The 22,122-nt window shown below is 41.6% G+C and overlaps 1 protein-coding gene across 5 annotated transcripts in view; it reads right to left on the bottom strand.

The window, feature by feature from the left end:
- Positions 1-597: 597 nt before the first annotated feature.
- Positions 598-22,122, bottom strand: part of LOC122548553 (cullin-9) — a 199,871-nt gene continuing 178,346 nt past the window's right edge. For all 5 annotated transcript variants that reach the window (XM_043687355.1, XM_043687359.1, XM_043687356.1 and 2 more), the window contains 7 exons: positions 20,234-20,327; positions 18,814-18,888; positions 17,682-17,792; positions 14,801-14,918; positions 12,486-12,619; positions 6,271-6,368; positions 598-1,244 (listed from right to left, as the gene is read on the bottom strand). In XM_043687355.1, the coding sequence (XP_043543290.1) occupies positions 1,055-1,244; positions 6,271-6,368; positions 12,486-12,619; positions 14,801-14,918; positions 17,682-17,792; positions 18,814-18,888; positions 20,234-20,327 (820 nt within the window). In that variant the 3' untranslated portion in view covers positions 598-1,054. The remainder of the gene's footprint in view (positions 1,245-6,270; positions 6,369-12,485; positions 12,620-14,800; positions 14,919-17,681; positions 17,793-18,813; positions 18,889-20,233; positions 20,328-22,122) is intronic.

The following is a 22,122-nucleotide window of genomic DNA, read 5'->3' as shown; positions in this document are numbered from 1 at the left end:
TAGAGTTAAATAGCCCAAGCTGCTTCACAGGGAATGGAGCAGACATTGAACATGAAATGCTATTGAGAGATGACTGAAGTCTGGACACAAACCTTGGGAGAGAGATGAGGAAGTTAGGAAAAGAATTCCATTGTGGAAAGAGACAATGGAATGGTACATAAATTCTGATTCAGAAGCATGAATCAGGGTAGAAATGGTTGTAGAAGTAGGTGGAATAAATCCAAAGAATTTTACACTGATTATAAAGAAACATCCTGTGGTGGAGGAGAACATGGAGGTTAGAGTGCAGAAGAATGGAATAGGATACTGGCAGCATGCTGAGATAAGTTGGTGCAAGCATAGGGATCAACTATGAAAATGCAGGGAACTAAGACTGGAGTTATAAATGGTAAGATTGGCAGTGGACATCAGGTGATTTGTGACATTCAAGAAAATGGGTCGAGACTATTTTGAGATGGATCATTGGACATCAAATAGAGAAATTTGGGATTTAACGGATTAAAAGCAGCTTCTGAAGATTTTATAAACAACATTTTCTCTTGATTTTGCTTTGCTAAATAAATTATTGGAAGGGGAGCAAAAACAAACCCAATTTTATACATTAGAAAGTGTTTTATTTGCGTAACTTGCATAACTATTTTGTCAGAAAGACAGAACATTATACATGAACAATAGAAGCTTTCTGCTAAGTGGAGGCTTCAATGTCCTTCATTTTTGTTTTAAACTGAATTCAGCGAACATTTCCCATAAACAGCTCAGGAGCAGTTTATCAGTAGGTTTCTCCAGGGTGGGGTGGTGAGATGTGTTAACAAAGTAAAAGGAAAAGATAAGTCTCTCCTCAGTTGTGTGTTGGTATTTTTGAAAGCTGAACATCAAAAAAAATTTAAATCAATGTGAAGCCAGTTAACCAGAAGTGGCATAACAAAAAATGTCTACAGTTCTGCATTCTGTACGGACTAAGATATTTTCATTTGACTATTGTGAATTACATTTCTTTAAATTGTCCACTTATTCAGAATATATATATATGTATATATAAAAATCTCAACTCTCTTTAGTCATAAACATCGTCTTCCAGGTAAAAGAAATCTCTCTCTAGATTCTCTGATTCATCATCTGAAAAATCATCTTCATCAATATCTTCTTCCTCATCATATGTATCATGCCACTCCGGGACATATTCATCATCGTCGTCATCATCATATTCTCCATCTTCTTCCTCAGTCTGACTGCCCGACTTCACTCTGGCCAATCAAAATAAGGTTATTATTTTATATACAGGACTTCTAACACTAATAACAATATCCTCAGTTTCTACATTACAAGGAATAACAAAGGGAATGTTCAAAAGTCTCAGTCAAAAATTGTTCTTCCTACAGCTATCCTGGAACCAAGTACTTTATTAAAAACTTATTTAAATGGAGAAAAAAAATAACATGAGTAGCATGCATAGGATGAATATTAGTAGGTACATTTTAATGGTAAGAATAGATTTGGTCATGAAAACCATGGGAATAATTCCTATCTCATTAGTTAAGATGATGGCAAACCATTTTTCAGATGAAAAATTAAATTAACTTTCACCCATATTTGCTTTATTCTAATTGTTTACAGACTCATTAAGATGTATGCTAGTAAATCTATAATTTTAATTACCACATTAACATACTAACTTTGCAAGATCAAATTTTCAGAGACCTAAGCACATTAACCTAAGCTCCAAGGAGCAGGAGTCGATGTTGAGCATAAGCTCTTTATCAGATGAAGAGCTTATTCCTGATGAAGAGCTTTTGCTCGAAACGTTGACTCGCCTGCTCCTCGGATGCTGCTTGACTGGTTGTGCTTTTCCAGCAGCACACTTTTTGATTGATCTCCAGCATCTGCAACCCTCACTTTCTCCGAGCTGCAATATCTCCAACAGTGACAATAATTCAAAAATACAAGTGGGGCTATATAAGACTTTTGCTGATACGCCAAAAGCAGAACAGAATTCTGCAGAAAGCAGGAAAAGTGTTGATAAGCATGCATCATTATTAGAACCTGGAAGATTTAGAGTCAGAGTCAGAGTCATACAGCATGGAAAGAGACCCTTCGGTCCAACTTGTCGATGCCAACCAAGTTTCCCAATCTACACTAGTTCCATTTGCCTGTGTTTGGCTCATATCTCTCTAAACCCTTCCTAATCATGTCGAGTGTGTGGTGCTGGAAAAGCACAGCAGGTCTGGCAGCATCCGAGGAGCAGGAGAGTCAACGTTTTGGGCAAAAGGTCTGTCCAAATATCTTTTAAATACTGACCTGTACTTGCATCCAATGACTTCCTCTGGCAGTTCATTCCACATACAAACCACCGTGTAAGAAAAAGTTGCCCCTCAGGTCCCTTTTAAATCTTTTTCCTCTCACCTTAAAAATATGACCTCTAGCTTTAGAGCTACAGTGTGGAAACAGGCCCTTCAGCCCAGCAAGTTCACACCGACCCTCCAAACAGTAACCCACCCAGACCCATTCCCCTACTCTATCATCTTATATCTACGTTGAAACTTTATTGCTGGAACAGCACAGCAGGTCAGGCAGCATCCAGGGAACAGGAGATTCGACGTTTCGGGCACAGGCCCTTCTTCAGGAATTCGACGTTTCGGGCACAGGCCCTTCTTCAGGAATTCCTGAAGAAGGGCCTGTGCCCGAAACGTCGAATCTCCTGTTCCCTGGATGCTGCCTGACCTGCTGTGCTGTTCCAGCAATAAAGTTTCAACTTTGATCTCCAGCATCTGCAGACCTCACTTTCTCCCATCTTATATCTACCCCTAATCTACACATCCCTGAACACTCATGGGTGATTTAGCATGGCCAATTCACCTAACCTGCACATCTTTGGACTGTGGGAGGAAATCGGAGCACCCGGAGGAAACCCACGCAGACACGGAGAATGTGCAAACTCCACACAAACAGTCACCAAAGGCTGGAATCAAACTTGGGTCCATGATGCTGTGAGGCAGCAGTGCCAACCACTGAGCCACCGTGCCACCCCAAACTTTGAACTCCCTTTTTCTAAGGAAAATACCTTTCTTATTCACCTTATCTGTGTCCCTCATGATTTTATAAACCTCTAAAAGGTCACCCTCAACCTCCAGTGAAAAAAGTCCCAGCCTCTCCTTATAACTCTAACTCCTTATAACTAGTCCCAATAAAATCCTTGTAAATCTTCTCTGCATCCATTCAAGTTTAACAACAGCCCCAAAGTGGGGCCTTAGGTGGTCACCCACGCAGTGGTTGGTGTACCCAGACAGAACTCTGGCAGCCTGCAAGCCCAAATGGCAGAGGGCGGCAAAATGGCAGCACGGAGACACGGCGATCAATAGATTGAGTCCAGTGCAGGACAGAGATCGAGCACTTGTGGGGAAAGCCCAACATGGAGCGATTGCAGGCCCATGGCTAAAGGCGGACTGTAATTTGGAACTTATATTTATAAAGTAGAAAAATAAATAAGTTAAGATTTTGTACCTAGCTACCTCTTACCCAAGATGGTGCCATGAATGACACTAAACTTTTCGCTGTGCTCCTGGATCCCTGTACTTGAGTACATGCGACAATAAAATCTAATTGTAACCCTTCTTATCGAAGGGCAACCAAAATTGTATGCTGTATTCCATAAGTGGTCTCAACAGTGTCCTGTACAGATGCAACAAGATGTCCCAACTCCTAAACTCAGTATTCTGGCCAATGAAGGCAAGCGTGCCAAATGGTTTCTTCACCACCCTATCTACCTGCGATTCCACTTTCAAGGAACTATGCACTACACTCTGAGCTCCCTCTGTTTGACAACATGCCCCAGGGCCCTACCATTAAACTGTGCAAGTCCTGCCCTGGTTTGCCTTACCAAAATGCAACACCTCACATTTATCCAAACTAAATTTCATCTGCCAGTACTGGGCTCATTAGCATCTGATCAAGGTCCTGTCGTACTGAGATAACCTTATTCACTGTCTACCACACCTATCTTGTACATTTCTTTGCACATTCATTGCTTTCTTGAATACCTTTTCAAAATCCCATCACATTCTGAAAGATCCTGAAGAAGATTCCCCTTAAAACCCATGTCTTTCCTGATTTATGACCTTATGATGGATAGAAGATTATTGATGAAGCAGCTTGAGATGATTAGATCCAGGACACTACGTTGAGAAACACCTGTGGAGCTAAGCATCAATAATCACAACTATCTTCCTGTGAGTCAGGTCCAACTCCAACCAGTGGAGAGTTTTCTTATGAAATTTATCAAAAATTAATGAAATGGTGAGTCAGGCTTCAAGGGCCAAATGTCTTATTCATGATCCAAATTCATATGTTAGTCATATATTCCCCTGGATTCCCACTGGCTTTGATTTTGCTAGAGCTATTTGATCACATACTCTGTCGAATATTGCCGAAGTCAATCACTCCCACTTCACCCCCAGAATTCAGCTGCTTGTTCACATTTGGACCAAGGCTGCCAAGAGGTTTAGAGCTCTCTGGTTCTATTGGAACCCAATCTCAACATTAATAAGTAGAGTAATGCTACTTGGTAGCGCTGTCAATGTGGCTTTCCTTCACTTTGATCAACATCACACTGATGTGGCTATATTGGCTGGGTTGGATTTGTCCTGCTTTTTGTATTCAGGACATACCTGGGTAATCTTCCATGTTGTTGAGTAGAAGTTAGTATTGTATCTGTACTGGAACTGCTTGGCTAGGGTAGCAAGTTATAGAGCACGAGTCTTTAGTACTATTGCTGAGATGTTGACAGGCCTCATAGCCTTTTCAGTATCCAATGCTTTCAGCCATTTCCTGGTATCACATGGAGTGAACTGAATTGGCTGAAGATGGGAATCTGTGATGATGGGGACGTCTGGAGGAGTCTGACATGGTTGAAGGCGATTGCAAAGGTTTTAGCCTTATCTTCCCCATTCTTGGGCACTGAGTACTATTGTTCATGACCAGATGTGGCAGAAGTACAGAGATTTGATCTGATGCACTGGTTGCGGCTTCATATTGCTTACAGCAATTCATCAGTTTTTGGCAACTCCTGTCTTTTACTGTAACTAGTGCCTATTTGAATGCTCAGATGTCTATCCAGTATAGCCTAACCCTATTTTTGATTCAGAATGCATCGTACTGGTCTGCGAAAGAAAAACAGGATTCAAATAAGTAGCAGCTCAGAAAGAGAGGAGATCAATAATGGGAGATGCAAAGCTAAAAAATCAAGTTTTAGACACAGAGTGGCACAGTGGTTGGCACTGCTGCCTCACAGCACCAGAGACCTGGGTTCAATTCCCGACTCAGGCGACTGTGTGTGGAGTTTGCACATTCTCCCCGTGTCTGCGTGAGTTTCCTCCAGGTGCTCCGGTTTCCTCCCACAGTCCAAAGATATGCAGGTCAGGTAAATTGGCCATGCTAAATTGCCCGTCGTGTTAGGTAAAGGGGTAAATGTAGGGGAATGGGTGGGTTGCGCTTCGGCAGGTCGGTGTGGACTTGTTGGGCCGAATGGCCTGTTTCCACGCTTTAATGTAATGTAAAAAATGTAAATAAAATGGTGCAATATGCATCCTAAGTGGCCACAGGGGCATACCATTTATTGGCTAAAATGGAGACCTCATTCAAAGGGAAGAGATAGACACAATATCAGGGAAATTAGGGGAGTTGGTAAGTAAGGGTGATAGTATTGGTCAAAGATTTTACAGAGTATCAGAAGAGATGTAGTGATTGAGGGTTTTGAGTTAACATTACTTGGAGACTAATTAACAACAAAAGAACTAATATTCTCCAAATTAGAAATCACTGGTCCAGAAAAGCAAGGGCTGGACTGAGGATAAAGAGTAACAGCTTAAACACAGGTCCACAGTGCAGCATCTGGACAGTTTACATTCAATTGACTATATCTGTATCAATAATGGTAACCATCACTAGCACAAACCAAATGTGATACATTAATGCCCCTTTGGAAAATAAATCTGCTGTTCAAGTGAGTCAATGGTCACCAGGATTAAGATGGAAAAGTAAAGTGACCATGATCTAACTGAATAGTTGACCAGGCTCGGGAGCCAAATAGCCACCACTTGCTAATAAACATTTTTTTTCCATAATTTGCCCAATCTGGCCTCTATGCAATTCACACCACAGTCCATCACTTTCCCAGTATCGATTCCATTACACCACACTCTCTGACCCAGTGTTTGCCCCATAACACCATGGTCTATATTCACATGCTGAATTGCGGCCTATGGCGCAGGGACTTACTCTTTGGTGGGATCAGATGGTACTGTGTTTGAAAGATCTGTGGACTGAACTTCATTCTGATCGACTCCCTGCTTTGGCTGAAACCCCACTCGGAAATCCTGAAATAGCAGAGTTTGTTAATTATTTAATGTGTATCTTGGTAACATTTTCATCAACATCTCTGACAAAACTATATTATAACAACCTTCTGATCTTTAGATATTGAGGCTTTTATCATTGGCAGGTAATCTTGGTGGTTTTTAGTAAAAGAAAAATTCACACAAACTGACTAAAGCTGAAACAGTTAAAGGAAACTACCTTAGAGTCAAGGTGTAAAGATAGCAACTTATAGAAACAAAGGTGTGTTCAAAACCTGATTAAGGAAAGAAACTGAACCGCCTATTGTTTGAATATTAAGATCAATTGTGTACAAAAGACCTTGAAACATAGAAGCAGAAGTAGGCCATTCAGACCAGGTCTGTTCCGTCACTGAATGAGATCATGGCTGGCCTGATATTCCTCAACTCCACTTGCTGCCTTATCCTCATAACCCTTGATTCCCTTCATGATTAAAACCTGTCTATCTTAACCTCAGACATATTTAACAACACAACCTCAACCTCCCTCTGTGGTAAAAAATACTAAAGATTCACCACCCACACAGAATAAATTCCCCCTCCTCTCTGTCTCAGTGAATGACTCCTCATTCTCAAATTATGACTTCTGGTCCTAGACTCAGCCATTTGGGGAAAAGCCATTTCCCTATGTACCCTGTCAAATTCCCAAAAAATTTTGTATGTTTCAATAAGGCTGCCTCAATTTTCTAAATTCCAATGAGTTAAAATCCAACCTGTTCGATCTGTCATAAAACAGACCTTCCATACCTGGGACCAGCCTAGTGAACCTTCTCTGGTCTGCCTCCAACCTCAGGACATTTTCTTTTAAGGTAAGAGACTGAAAAGTGTTCAGAGTAGTCCAACTAATGCCTTGTTTAGTTTTAGCAAAACCTTCCTACTTTTATACTCCATCCCTTTTGGAATCAAGACCAGCATTTCATTTGCCTTCCCTATTACCCAGTGAACTTTGAATAGCTTTTTGTGACATGTGCAAGGACTCCCAAATTGCTCTTTGTGGTACTTTTCTACAGTCCTTCTCCATTTAAATAATCTTTCGTTTCTCTATTTAACCAATTAAGCTAAAGACTATGCCAACCAAGGGTGACAGAATTGAACCTCTCTCTCAGCTTTGCATCAGGGGTTCTGAGTATTGACTGCCACTGGCAAAATTCACTGCTACACACAGTCGAGAGTGGTCCACACAATGGGGGAAAAAAATTAAAGGAAGCACTGCACAGGACCCCAAATACACTTACAGGGGGAAGGTCTTGAATCTGAGTTTGAGGGTAAAACTTTGTCTGCATATTGCCCACTAAATGGCAATATCCAGAAGTGGACACATCTTTCATGAAAATGAAGTGAATTGGATTGGATATGAGAAGTAGGATATTGCCTCTTTTGGAATTGTTTAGTTAAAATTAATCCAATGTAAGAAATAAAGTGAATTAAAGATTATATGCTTTTTACATCAAAATAGGGTGCAAATATGCAAAAGGGAAGTTATTTGGGTGGAACTGGGAAATAAGAACGGGATGATCACCTTATTGGGATTGTATTATAGACCCCTAATAGTCAGCAGGAAATTGAGAAACAAACTTGTAAGGAGATCTCAGTTATCTGTAAGAATAATAGGGTAGTCATGGTAGGGGATTTTAACTTTCCAAACATAGACTGGGACTGCCATAGTGTTAAGGGTTTAGATGGAGATGAATTTGTTAAGTGTGTACAAGACTAATGATTCTTGTCTAATGATTCAGTATGTGGATGTACCTACTAGAGAAGGTGCAAAACTTGATTTACTCTTGGGAAATAAGGCAGGACAGGTGATGACTGAGGTGTCAGCACTTTGGGGCCAGCCACCATAATTCTATTAATTGTAAAACAGTGGTGAAAAAGGATAGACCAGATCTAAAAGTTGAAGTTCTATATTGGAGAAAGCCAATTTTGGCAGTATTAGGCAAGAACTTTCAAAAACTGGGAGTAGATGTTCGCAGGTAATGGGATGGTTGGAAAATGGGAAGCCTTCAGAAATGAGATAACGAGAATCCAGAGAAAGTATATTCCTGTTAGGGTGAAAGGAAAGCCTGATAGGTATAGGGATTGCTGGATGACTAAAGAAATTGAGTGTTTGGTTAAGAAAGAGAAGGAAGTATATGTCAGGTATAGACAGGATAGATCGAGTGAATCCTTAGGAGAGTATAAAGAAAGTAGGAGTATACTTAAGAGGGAAATCAGGAGGGCAAAAAGGGGATATGAGACAGATTTGGCAAATAGAGTTAAGGAGAATCCAAAGGGTTTTTACAAATACATTAAGGACAAAAAAGTAACTAGGGAGAGAATAGGGCCCCTCAAAGATCAGCAAAGCAGCCTGTGTGTGGAATCGCAGAAAATGGGGGAAGATACTAAATGAGTATTTTGCATCAGTATTTACTGTGGAAAAGGACTTGGAAGATAGAATGTAGGGAAACAGATGGTGATATCTTGAAAAATGTCCATATTGCAGAGGAGGTAGCGCTGGATGTCTTGAAATGCATAAAAGTGGATAAATCCCCAGGACCTGATCTGGTGTACCCTAGAACTCTGTGGGAAGCTAGAGAGGTGATTGCTTGTCCACTTACTAAGATGTTTGTATCATCGATAGTCACAGGTGCGGTGCCGAAAGACAGGAGGTTGGCTAACGTGGTGCCACTGTTTAAGAAATGTGGTAAGGACAGGCCAGGGAACTACAGACCAGTGAGCCTGACTTCGGTGGTGGGCAAGTTGTTGGAGGGAATCCTGAGGGACAGGCAAGGACTGATTAAGGATAGTCAACATGGCTTTATGGGTGGGATATCATATCACACAAACTTGATTGAGTTTTTTGAAGTAACAAAGAGGACTGATGAGGGCAGAGTGGTAGATGTTATCGATATGGACTTCAGTAAGGCATTCGACAAGGTTCCCAATGGGAGATTGGTCAGCAAGGTTAGATTTCATGGAATACAGGGAGAACTTGCCATTTGGATACAGAACTGGTTCAAAGGTAGAAGACAGAGGGAGGTGGTGGAGGGCTGTTTTTCAGACTGAAGGCCTGTGACCAGTGGAGTGCCACAAGGATCGGAGCTGGGTCAACTACTTTGCATCATTTACATAAATGATTTCGATGCAAGCAATAAGAGGTATAGTTAGTAAGTTTGCAGATGACACCAAAATTGGAGGTGTAGCGGACAGCGAAGAGGGTTACCTCAGATTACAATAGGATCTGGACCAGATGAGCCAATGGGCTGAGAAGTGGCAGATGGAGTTTAATTCAGATAAATGCGAGGTGCTGCATTTTGGGAAAGCAAATCTTAGCAGGACTTATACACTTAATGGTAAGGTCCTAGGGAGTGTTGCTGGACAAAGAGACCTTGGAGTGCAGGTTCATAGCTCCTAGAAAGTAGAGTCACAGGTAGATAGGATAGTGAAGGTGTTTGGTATGCTTTCTTTTACTGGTCAGAGTATTGAGTACAGGATTTGGGAGGTCATGTTACGGCTGTACAGGACATTGGTTAGGCTAATGTTGAAATATTGCATGCAATTCTGGTCTCCTTCCTATCAGAAAGATGTTGTGAAACTTGAAAGGGATCAGAAAAGATTTACAAGGATGTTGCCAGGGTTGGAGGATTTGAGTTATAGAGAGGGGCTGAACAGGCTCGGGCTGTTTTCCCTGTAGGGTCAGAGGCTGAAGGGTGGCCTTATAGAGGTTTACAAAATTATGAGGGGCATGGATAGGATAAATAGACAAAGTCTTTTCCCTGGGGTGAAGGAGTCTAGAACTAGAGGGTATAGGTTTAGGGCGAGAGGAAAAAGATATAAAAGATACCTAAGGGGCATGATTTTCACGCAGAGGGTGGTACGTGTATGGAATGAGCTGCCAGAGGAAGTGGTGGAGGCTGGTACAATTGTAACATAAGTTATTTGGATGGGTATATGGGTTTGGAGGGACATGGGCCAGGTGCTGGCAGGTGGGACTACACTACAACAGTTCTGTACCAGCTTCTAACTAAAAATTATTGGATAGAGAAAAGAACATCAGCACCCCAGCCAATACTGTATTCACCTGCACGTAACTGTATCAGTTTCAGTGCAGTGAGATTGTGAAATGGAAATGCTGTCTCTACTGCAATTCCTTCTAGCACAGGAAGCAGGCTTGGCACCTGTGACCCAAAGACAACTGATTCGCAGCCTCAGCACATACAGTCCTTTCTGAGGACAGTGAGAAATTTAATATCCCAATCTGTCAGTTGAATTATTCTACATTTAAGTTAATCTTTCTGATCATGGTGACTTATGCCAGGCACGAGCCCCTTAATATACATCAAGGGCCACCCTCAAGTTGCTTCATTGAGTTTTTGTATCAATTCATGGGATGTGGGCATTGCTGGTTAGATCAGCATTTACTGTCCATCCCCAATTGCCCAAAAGCACATTAGTGAATCAGATGGGTTTTCTTCACCCCAACAATCAACAATGGATTCGCAGTCATCAGATTCTCAATTCCTTAATGAATTCAAATTCTATCATCTGCCATGGCAGGGGTCGAACCTGGGTCATCAGAATAGAACCCGGGCATCTGGATTATGAGCCCAGCGATAATACCATCATCTCCCCCTAATGATCCCAGGCAGATGAATAATGGCAGAACATATCTGGTCATGGGAAACATCACCTTGTCCAATGGCACATGCACTTTACAGCACATTGCTAGGTAGTGATCAAGAGGAGAATGCAAATAGTTTATTCTTCTCTCTTACCTTGGGTTGCAGAAGCCTATTAGACATTACCTTCCTGTGGCTACTGAAGTCATACAGAACTCAGCTTAAAATACAGCGGTTTATGGGACTCACACTGGTAAATACAATGGCATACAGAAGCAGCAGCTCCTTGGGTAAGCTACAGAACTTGTACACAATCACAGGAAAGATCCCCAGAGAGGCTAAACATTTTCTCTTGAAAACATTAATTACAAGCAAAGGATTTTAAAGTAAAGGCAAATGAATTTCGGTTGATGTATGAAGGAAATTTTTTTCTTAAAGGCAAAGGTCCAAACGCCACCTGGAAACATGACTTAAATACATCATTTTCGAGGAAGTATGCAATTCATTATGTAGCAGGATAACAGCGGCACCATCGAGTCATAGAGATGTACAGCACGGAAAGAGACCCCATTGGCAACTCGTCCATGCCGACAGACGTTCTAACCTAATCTTGTCCCATTTGCCAGCACTTGGCCAATATCCCTCCAAATCCTTCCTATTCATTTACCCATCTAGATGCCTTTTAAATGCTATAATACTAGCCTCCACCATTTCCTTTGGCAGCTCATTCTATACACTCACTACCCTCTGCGTGAAAAAGTTGCCTCTCAAGTCCCTTTTATATCTTTCCCTTCTCGCCCTGAACCTATGCCCTCTATTTCCGGACTCCCCCATTTCAGGGAAAAGACCTTGTCTCTTTACTCTATCCTCATGATTTTATAAACCTTCATAAAGTTCACCCCTCAGCCTCCGACAGTCCAGGGAAAAAAGCCCCAGCCTATTCAGTCTCTTTATAGCTCAAATCCTCCAATCCTAGCAACATCCTTGTAATTTTTTTTTTCCTGAACCCTTTCAAGTTCACAACATCCTTCCTGTAGGAGGGAGACCAGAATTGCACACAACATGACATCCCAACTCCAAAACTCAACTCTCTGATCAATAAAGGAAAGTACATCAATTGATGAAATATACTGCTGAGTTTCCAACAGAGAAAACAAACTAGAGGCACCTTGTTTAGCTTTGATTTCAATTCAGAAGAATCAAGTTTTCCATTTGGGAGAACAGATTTTACCTGAGCAGTAAGTGAAGTTTCTAAGCTGCAAGAATTTGCATCGAAGCTTGCAAGCCGTCAGAAAGAACAAAGAACAGTACAGCACAGGAACTGGCACTTTGCCCCAAAAAGACTACACCGAAGCATGATGCTTTTCTAAACTAAATCCTTTTGTCTCTACTTGGTTCATATCCGTCTATTCCCTGTCTATTCATGTATCTGTCACGATGCCTCTTAAATGAAGCTTTTGTGTCTGCCTCCATCACCTCTCTTCCTTGCTGTATGAATTACCTGAGTGGAGTGCTGGAGGATGGCGAGCAGCCGTTCCTGTATCCTGCGGATCAATTCCAGACCCGTGTTCAAGTGTTCTGGTTTGAGCAGGCGAATGCAGGAGGCCAGGTCCACACACTGTAGCAGCGTCTCCTCTGAGAACGGTAAGATAATACTAGAGTACAGATACCTCTCACTCTTTTAGCAACAAGCCCTAGCACAGTCAAACATGCCAAGGTGCTTCCCAGGCTTTGCTGGAGGCAAAGTCTGACAATGAGCTAAGCTAATATTAGCACGTTCTGAGGTAGGTTTACAGGTTCCCACAGCATTAAAGAGGAAGAGGTTCAGGGGAAGGAATTCCAGAGCAGAGAACCCAGGCAGTGGATACACAGTCACCAACGGTGAAACTTGCAGTCAGGGATATGCTAATTCCCTAAAATAGGAGAAATGTCAGACAATAACATAAGAAACAAGAGGAAAAGGCCATATGGCCTGATGAGCATGTGCCAACATTCAGTAATTTCATGAGTCTACATGAACTCCACTTGCCTGCCCTATTTACCATGTAAGAGGGTTGAGGATCTGGTGGGTATGGGAAGGATAGAGGTCATGGATGGATTTAAACATAGCATTGAGAACCTCCCCTCCGTATAGTTAGCAGGAATATCAACTGAAGGGAAAAAAATAACATTAATGCTGTATGAGAGGAGACTGCTGACTAGTTGGTAAGTAAACTCAGAAAGAAAGATAGGAATGACAGCTTGCGGCTGAAATAGGGCACAGTCATCCTACAGGATTACAGCTATCCTCATCAGATCACTCCTTTACAGACAAACTCAGAAAAGGTTCAAATACCATCATTTTTGATTTTGAAAAATGCCTACTCTACCCCAGATTACTCTGGAAAGTTACTCATAGGTATGAGCTACAAACAAGCCTAGCAGTTTCATGTTGCTGCTGTATATCTCAATGCAAATGGTGGCTGCAATCAGGTCAAAAAGGTGCTCTACCTTTCACAAAAAGGAGTTATTTCAGTGCTGGTGCAATACCAGGCATGCAAATGGTATGTCCCAAAGACCAGTGGATCATATCAAATTGCTTATCTAATTGGCCATTTGCACCAGTGTCCAACATTAGTTGTGATTTGCATTTGGGTCACATTTGCTGAGTAATTCAAATGTGTGAAGAATTATGCTGACAACAAATTTAGGATTACCAGTGACCTTCAGTATGACACACTTGCACATACTGAAGGCTGCATTTATTAATGCATAGCTCCCTATGCTTTGTAGATAGAAATAATTCTACAGTGGACATGCACTCTGCCTGTTTCAACTCAGCAAATTAAATGGCAGCCATTCGCTGGCTCATTTCTCATGGCAATGATTCAACAATCAGAGTCAACATGCCTGGTTTTAAAATTTAGTCATAACCTTGCAGTTAAATGTCAATCATTAACAGGTCCATTCACCTTTACAATGCATCTACCAGAATCCACTTGCTAACCAAAAACAAAACTTGCTGGAAAAGCTTAGCAAGTCTGGCAACATTTAAGAGGAGAAATCGGGTCCGGTGACCCTCCCTCTGAACTGCTAACCAATCAGCTCTGTCCTCTCATACAGTATGTTTCTCCCCCCCCCCCCCCCCCTTTATTGGTACACCCCTAATGAGTGCAATACAACAAACTTCTACAAAACAATATTCAAGTTCTGTTAAACCAAACAACCATGTAACGATAAAGCATTATGTAATATATTATGTAAGCTTGCAACCTGCAAAAAAGCCCATGTGACTGGTCTGTGTGTAAGCTTCTGAATGGTCTATTTTGACTCTTTCTGAAGTTCCCAACATATGCAGAGAATATTTATTTTCCCATTTAATAAGAATGTTTGTTTTAGGAAAACAATGGTAAACTCTGACTTGGAATTGGAACTATTTCTATTCTGGAAGAGTGTGCATAATTTATTGAGATAAATAGGGAAGGATTTTTTTTCTGTATAGTCAATGAAAGTGATTGTGAAATTAAAATTGGTACAGGTAAGGGCACTAATTGGACAACTTGAAGGATGGGATTCTGTGACACTAGTTCAGGCCAAGGTCTTTTAAGGGAAAACAGAGAATATATGACAAAGATGTGAAGCTGAGGGGAAAGAATTGTGGAATCAATTGTGGGCCACCTGCATTAAGACATAGTGCAGACATAATAGACCAAATGCCCCCCTTCTGTACTTAAAACATCTATAGTTTACAGAGCAATGAAAAACCCAAGCACATTTTTGAAAAACCTTTATAATTTAGTTGAAACTTACAGCTTAATTGCATGAACTGGGACTTACCTAAAAGAATCTGGAGGGCATTGGTGTGCAATTCCAAATTTTCTGTCTGTTGTTCCATTATGTCCATTTTTTCAGTGTCCTGATTATAGTAACTGTACACACATGAATAGGCCAATACCTGATAAAAACCAAACAGTGTTGACACAGGGGAAGTACAATGAGGGAAACATACATATATATAGTCTTATTGATGTTCCTTTACTATCACTATATATAATCTCATACAGACCTTTCTTAAAGCTACAGATTTGAATCAGGGTAAATTTCCATCTATTCTTGTAACAATCAGATCCAGATTAAGACAAAGCACGATGAGAAAGGTATCATCAAAAAGATCTTGTGGCCATACAGTTCAAATCATCAATGTGCGGGGGAACAGGTTGGTCCTAGGACCAAATAACAGCTGTAAATACCTCAGCAAAGAGCTTTGCTTTTAGTGATGGGAATGGTTAATACTCACAAAGGAACCATTCCGGTAAGTCTGTCAGGAATGTCTCTCAGGTATCTCTTCTGCTCCGTAGCACACTTTCACATGTTTCATGTCTGGAGTGAGTGTTTAAATGGTACTGACAGGATGGGAGGATTTTCTCACACTGCTCTCAACAGCACATTACAGGACAGGGCAGGTCTGATAGAAGGTGTCATCAACAGTGCTATCAAACAGCACCTGCTCAGCAATAACCTGCTCAGTGACACCAGTTTGGGTTCCACCAGGGCCACTCAGCTCCTGACCTCATTATAGCCTCATTCAAACATTGACAAAAGAGCTGCATTCCAGAGGGGAGGTGATATCAAGGCCACATTTGACTGAGTGTGACATCAAGCAGCTCTAGCAAAACTGGTGTAAATGTGAATCAGGCAGAACTCCCTGTTGGTTACAGACACACTTGGCACATAGAAGATGGTAGTGGATGTTGGAGGTCAGTCATCCCAGCTCCAGGATAATGCTGCAGGAGTCCCTCGGGGTAGTGTCTTAGGCCCAGCTGTCTTCAGCTGCTTCATCAATAACCTTCCCTCCACCATAAGGTCAGAAGTGGGGATGATCGCCAATGATTGCAGTGTTCAGCACCATTCACAACTCCTCAGATACTGAAGCAGTCCATGTTCAAATACATGGACTGAAGAAGGGCTTATGCCCGAAACGTCCATTCTCCTGTTCCCTGGATGCTGCCTGACCTGCTGCGCTTTTCCAGCAACACATTTTCAGCCATGTTCAAATACAGCAAAACTTGGATAATACCTAATTTCAGAATGACAACTGGCAAAGTAATACACATGCCACACAAATGTGATGCCTTCTATAATGAGAGATTGCAAACATCACCCATTGACATTCAACAATGTTCCCATCACTGAAACCCCCTCTATCAACATCGTGAGGCATACTGTTAACCTGAAACTGAACTAGTCTAACCAAATAAAAAAGGCTACAATAGTAAGTCAGACGCTTGGAATCTTGCAGCAAGCCAAGCTTGTTCACCATCTACAAAGTGCATATCAAGGGGATAATGGAATATTCTCTCCTTGCAGTTTCAACAACACAAGAAGCTTGACACCAGCCCAATTGACTCGCACCATATCCACAAACATTCAGTCTTTTATCGATGCTTAGTAGCAACAGTATACCATTTATGAGATCGCACTGCAGAAATTCAAAAGATCCTCACACAACATACTCCAAACCCATGACCAATTTCATCTAAAAGGATAAGGACAGCAGATACATGGGAACACTGCCCCATGTTCCCCAAGTTCCTCTCCAAGCCACACACCATCCTGACTCGGAAATGTATCAAGTGAAAGTATGTGGGAAATGAAGCTTTAGAAGCGAACCAAACAAGCCATCTCAAAACATGTAACCAGGAACAACTGAACTACCTTCCTAGTCTTTCCAAAACCCCAAAATACAGTGTCTTTTTTGTGCGTGTACATTTGCGTGTACACGTATAGGGGGAGTTTTATAAGGAATTCACGTTTTAATTTATACAATTATATGCTGATGAGTCAGAGTTGTTTACCTGTAGCTAGAATTGACTGACTTTGTAATAAACAGTCGTCATTCTTGTTAAATACAGAAACCGGGGCCAGCCTTCGGTCAACCTGGGCCTTAAAAACAGGGAAATTGTGGAATTCTGCATATCTTGACTTTTGCAATGACTCCAGGAAAAATGATTTGAGCTTAATTTCCAGCACACTACCGCAGTGAGGCATAATAATGAGGAAAATCAAACAAACTAATCCTCAATTAGGGACGATATAGAACAATTCATTTCACATCAAGCTCAGAGACAAACTTATTTGCTACAAACCCCTCATCAGTTTCTTTACTGTAATTTCCCTTCTGATGATGTGTGAACTTCGATCCCAGTCCTGAACCATTGCACAGAACAGATCCATAGTCCTGGCTGGGAAACAGTGTCAGGTCCCGGTCTCCTGGAGGGGATATAATCCTGGTCCAGGTCCCCGGGAGGTATGTAGTTTCCCATTCCTGGTCTCGTGGGGGAGGGAGGAGTTGTAAGATTCCTAGGACACACAGCAAGGGTTCACTGGATAACAATATAAAGCAAAATTCCTGCTCAAATGTTTCCATCTTTAGTCATGATGGAGGAGCTAAATGTCAACTACCGAGCAACAATCTTGGGGAGATGAAATTCAGCTTACAACAAATCATTGACCACCAATTAACTGCATCTCAGTCACAATGAGATTCACCTGTTTAGTGAGAAATGCTAAGAACCAGAATACACTGCTGTATTATTTCATGCTGTTTGTCAGTGACCATCTATTGACTCAGCAACTCAAGGCCTATATTCACTGACTCTTCATTAAGCTGTGGAACAAGGCTGGCAGTTAGTCCAAGAGCTATACACTGTGCCCTCACCTTTCTTGCTTGAGCAAGCATTTTACAGGCATCAATAACAAATGTTAGTGACTTCATTTGTAAGGCTTCATTTATTGCAGATACTTTTGCTTCCAAATTAATGGCAAAGTCCTGTAGGAAACAAAAACATGATTGTAAGATGTTGACTGTGGAGAGAATCTCCTAGTAACTTGCTTTGAATTGTTAACCATCTCTGACTACAATGGCAGAATAATTCCTTGTCTTCTATAGACACGATCAGGTTCAAAGCACATGAGCATGCAGACCAGTCAGTGTCCTGTTAACATGAAATAATCAAGAATACGAGTTTGTTCTCCCCCAAACTCCAATCATGACTTTGACCCTTATTCTCAAAACTCAACAAGTGATTCCCCCATTAATCTGTACCACCCCTCCACTGTCTGCTGTTTTGCTCCTTATCAAAATATTTTAAATACCCAGATTGTATCATGTCTCAACCTGCTAAACTCAAATTTTAGCTAAATTATCCTCACATTTAACCGACTTAAAACCCAGTTTTGCAATGGGGAATATACAGTGGAAAATTTATTTCACATGGTGCTGTCCTCAGATCGGAACTCTCTATACTGTATAGCATCATTTTGCACTTCTCTCTTCTAGCCCCACTGAGTGATAAAGGTCAACATTCTATTTGCCACCAGACCAATTTCATGAAATGACTACTGTTCACTTTCATAGGGCAGAAGCATCACTTTCAAAGCCAGGGATTTTGTACCTATCCTTAATTACCCTCAAACTGCAAGTTTCCTTACTGGAGGTGCATCAATACCCTGGCTCTTATACCAATAATCGACGGTAGTTCTAGGGCTACTTTCACAAAGGCTGATTTTTAATTCCTTTATGAATTGATTTAAAATTCCACCAGCTGACTTGGTGGGATTTGAACCCAACTCCTCAAAGTATTAACTTGAGCCTCTGGATGTTCAGTGTTATTAATACGACGCCATCATCTCCAGTGTAATCTGAACAAGGTGCCTCAGATGAACATGAGAAGTAAACCTTCAAAAATACATGCATGTTAACCTCCTCATTTACAGTTTCCCATTTTCACAGAGAATTTTAGTCTGGAGTTAGTAATGTTGGATGCTGTACACAAGCTCCATCAGCTCACCCTGGCCTGGTGGTGAAAAGTGCACCGCTCATTATAATCATGAAACCGCTTCTCTTGCCGTGCTGCCTTGCTGACCTGCACAAAGACACAGTTTGTTAATATTTACAAGTTCATTTAAAAACACTTCATGTTGAAATGAGCATGACAGACCGGAGGAACAACAGGGAACTGCAACTCAGTGATCAGATCATTACTCCTCCTTTCTATATAATTGCCAGGTTTCAAACTGCTGAGACTGCTATCATCTTATCCCTTCTCAGTTTACATCATTGCCCCTTTCCTTTGGTGAAGTTTGTACAAAGTCCTGCGACCTGGCTTTCTCAACCAAAGGAGGAAAAGGAGATAGCTACACAAGTTTGACAGACTGATTCCCATTCTTATTCTCATGAAGAGAGGATGAAACTCAGAAATAAATGTGGCTGCTGGAGTGAAGGAAGTCTTCAAGAGCCCCAGTAAAATCAAGAATTCACCAGTTTAGAACGATGTATCGTCATGACTAACAGACTGAGAAACAGCACATTAAGGGGATACAACATCCCCAAAAACTGTCCAGCTTTCTTCTATAAATGCTCACTCTTAATGTCTCAGTTGGTCAGTACACTATGTAGCATGGTTCCACATTAATGAATAAGAGGCCAGCAGATTCAAATCACTTACTTCTATCGAGTTGGTTAATATAAGGCCAAAGTTGCAGAGCAGTTTTGTTGGGAATAATAGTGGATCATGGCAAGACAAACACCAGCCAGCATTCCATTTCCAAATACTCTGTTAAACATTTGTTCATGGCAATTGGGTATCACTGGTTAGGCCAGTATTTATAGTTCATTCCTAAATGCCCAGAGGGAAGTTAAGAGACAAGTATATTGCTGTAGGTCTTGAGTCACAGAGGCCAGACCAGATAAGGATGGTACATGTCCTTTCCTAAACCAGATGGATTTTACAACAGTCAGTGTTACGTGGTGGTCATTAGGTAGATCATTGATTTTTTAATTGCAGATTTTCATTGAATTCAAACTCCATCATTTGCCATGATCAAGTTTGAAGCCAGAACATTAGTGTGGGGTTCTGGATTACTGTCCAGTGATCACTATATCTCTGGATCACTGAATAATTCACAGACAGGAGGCCATTCCACAGTTAAACAACAGATCAGAGAATGATTGCTGCACCTTCTAATGGAAGGAGGAGAGAAAGGTACAGGTGAAATAGATAAATCATAAACAGCTTACATCTGCACATTAGGTACAGGATCATGGAAAACGCCTTGGAAGCTCATTCAAACATCTGATGTTTAGTACCATGATATTCAAAAATGCACTTACAGCAATCCCTAATCATACCACCCCTCCAAACAAAACCAGGGATTAAAAACACTGCTCTGTTACTGCAATTTGGCACATTCTGACAGACAGGATCTTACCATCGCTGAGCAGTTGTAGTAATCCTTGTGTGTCGGTTTCCATGGCTTTAGGCATCTCCAGCAGAATCCATGATTACACTTGGCACATGTCATGCTGTCAAAGTTACAGAATGAACTCATTGTGATGTACAAGACCTCAGCTTAGTTACTCCATACCCAACTAACCCTCTTTACTATTTCAACATTCTTACCGAATTCCTCTCAATGGTTACAATATCCAGAGGGTTTAAATAAAAGTTATTAAAACAGATAGATTGATTCAGATAATGCATAATTTGTAAACGTTTGGCTTTTGTTGCGACTCTGGCTGGAAAGTGGGAGTAAATAGAAACAATGGCTTGGCCAAGGTACCAGGGGATAGCTGTCTACCATGAAAACCAACGTCTTCAGCGTGACAAAAGCAGCATGGAGATAGGCAAGTAAAAGTTAAACACTGGCAAAACAAAGCAGGATTCTCAGTGTAAAACATGTTAACATCCAGGGACATTCCTTTGGCAGAAATATGAGAGAGGATACAGTTGGATCCACAATCTGTCTCTCTTCACCTGATGAGTCAATCAGTTTTTATCTAGAGATTACATCAAAGGCCAGGCAATAGCAGGAAACACTCCTACACCCAGGTCAAAACATGTGATCCTCTCCCACAAAAGGATGTGGTGCTTGGGTCCGGTGCAGCTTTCCACACAGATCAACAGATTTTGGCTGGGAAAAAACACTGGATTTGGGAGTAAATGGAATTTGGGTGTGGATCAGCCCTAACCAAACTGAATGATGGTATAGGCCAAATGGTTGCCTCATTCCCTCCTCCATGTTTTGTCCTTATATGAAACTCAAAGGGGAAATACTTAAAGAAAGTAGGATTATGTGGGAAGCGAGAGAGGAAATTGCAGAGCCGTTGGCAATGATCTTTTCGTCTTCACTGTCAACGGGGGTGGTACCAGGGGACTGGAGAGTGGCAAATTTTGTGCCCCTGTTCAAAAAAGGGAATAGGGATAACCCCGGGAATTACAGGCCACTTCGGTGGTAGGGAAAGTAATGGAAAGGGTACTGAGAGATAGGATTTATGAGTATCTGGAAAGACACTGCTTGATTAGGGACAGCCAGCACAGATTTGTGAAGGGTAGGTCTTGCCTTACAAGTCTTATTGAATTCTTTGAGGAGGTGACCAAGCAGGTGGATGAGGGTAGAGCAGTGGATGTAGTGTACATGGATTTTAGTAAGGCATTTGATAAGGTACCCCATGGTAGGCTTATGCGGAAAGTCAGGAGGCAGGGGATAGAGGGAAATTTGGCCAATTGGATAGAAAACTGGCTAACCGGTCGAAGTCAGAGAGTGGTGATAGATGGAAAATATTCAGCCTGGAGCTCAGTTACAAGTGGAGTTCCGCAGGGATCAGGTCTGGGTCCTCTGCTGTTTGTAATTTTTATTAATGACTTAGATGAGGGAGTCGAAGGATGGGTCAGTAAATTTGCAGATGATACGAAGATAGGTGGAGTAGTGGACAGTGAGGAGGCTTTTTGTCGGCTGCAGAGGGACTTAGATATGATGCAGAGCTGGGCAGAGGAGTGGCAGATGGAGTTCAACCCTGCCAAGTGTGAAGTGATGTTGCAGCTGTACAGGACTTTGGTTAGGCCACAGTTGGAGTACTGTGTGCAGTTCTGGTCACCTCACTTTAGGAAAGATGTGGAAGCTTTGGAGAGGGTGCAGAGAAGATTTACCAGGATGTTGCCTGGAATGGAGAATAAGTCGTACGAGGATAGGTTGAGAGTTCTCGGCCTTTTCTCGTTGGAACGGCGAAGGATGAGGGGTGACTTGATAGAGGCTTATAAGATGATCAGAGGAATAGATAGAGTAGACAGTCAGAAACTTTTTCCCAGGGTACAACAGAG

This window comes from Chiloscyllium plagiosum, chromosome 3 (assembly GCF_004010195.1).
Source record: "Chiloscyllium plagiosum isolate BGI_BamShark_2017 chromosome 3, ASM401019v2, whole genome shotgun sequence".
Classification (NCBI taxonomy): domain Eukaryota; kingdom Metazoa; phylum Chordata; class Chondrichthyes; order Orectolobiformes; family Hemiscylliidae; genus Chiloscyllium; species Chiloscyllium plagiosum.
This window is presented reverse-complemented; position numbering and strand designations above follow the sequence as displayed.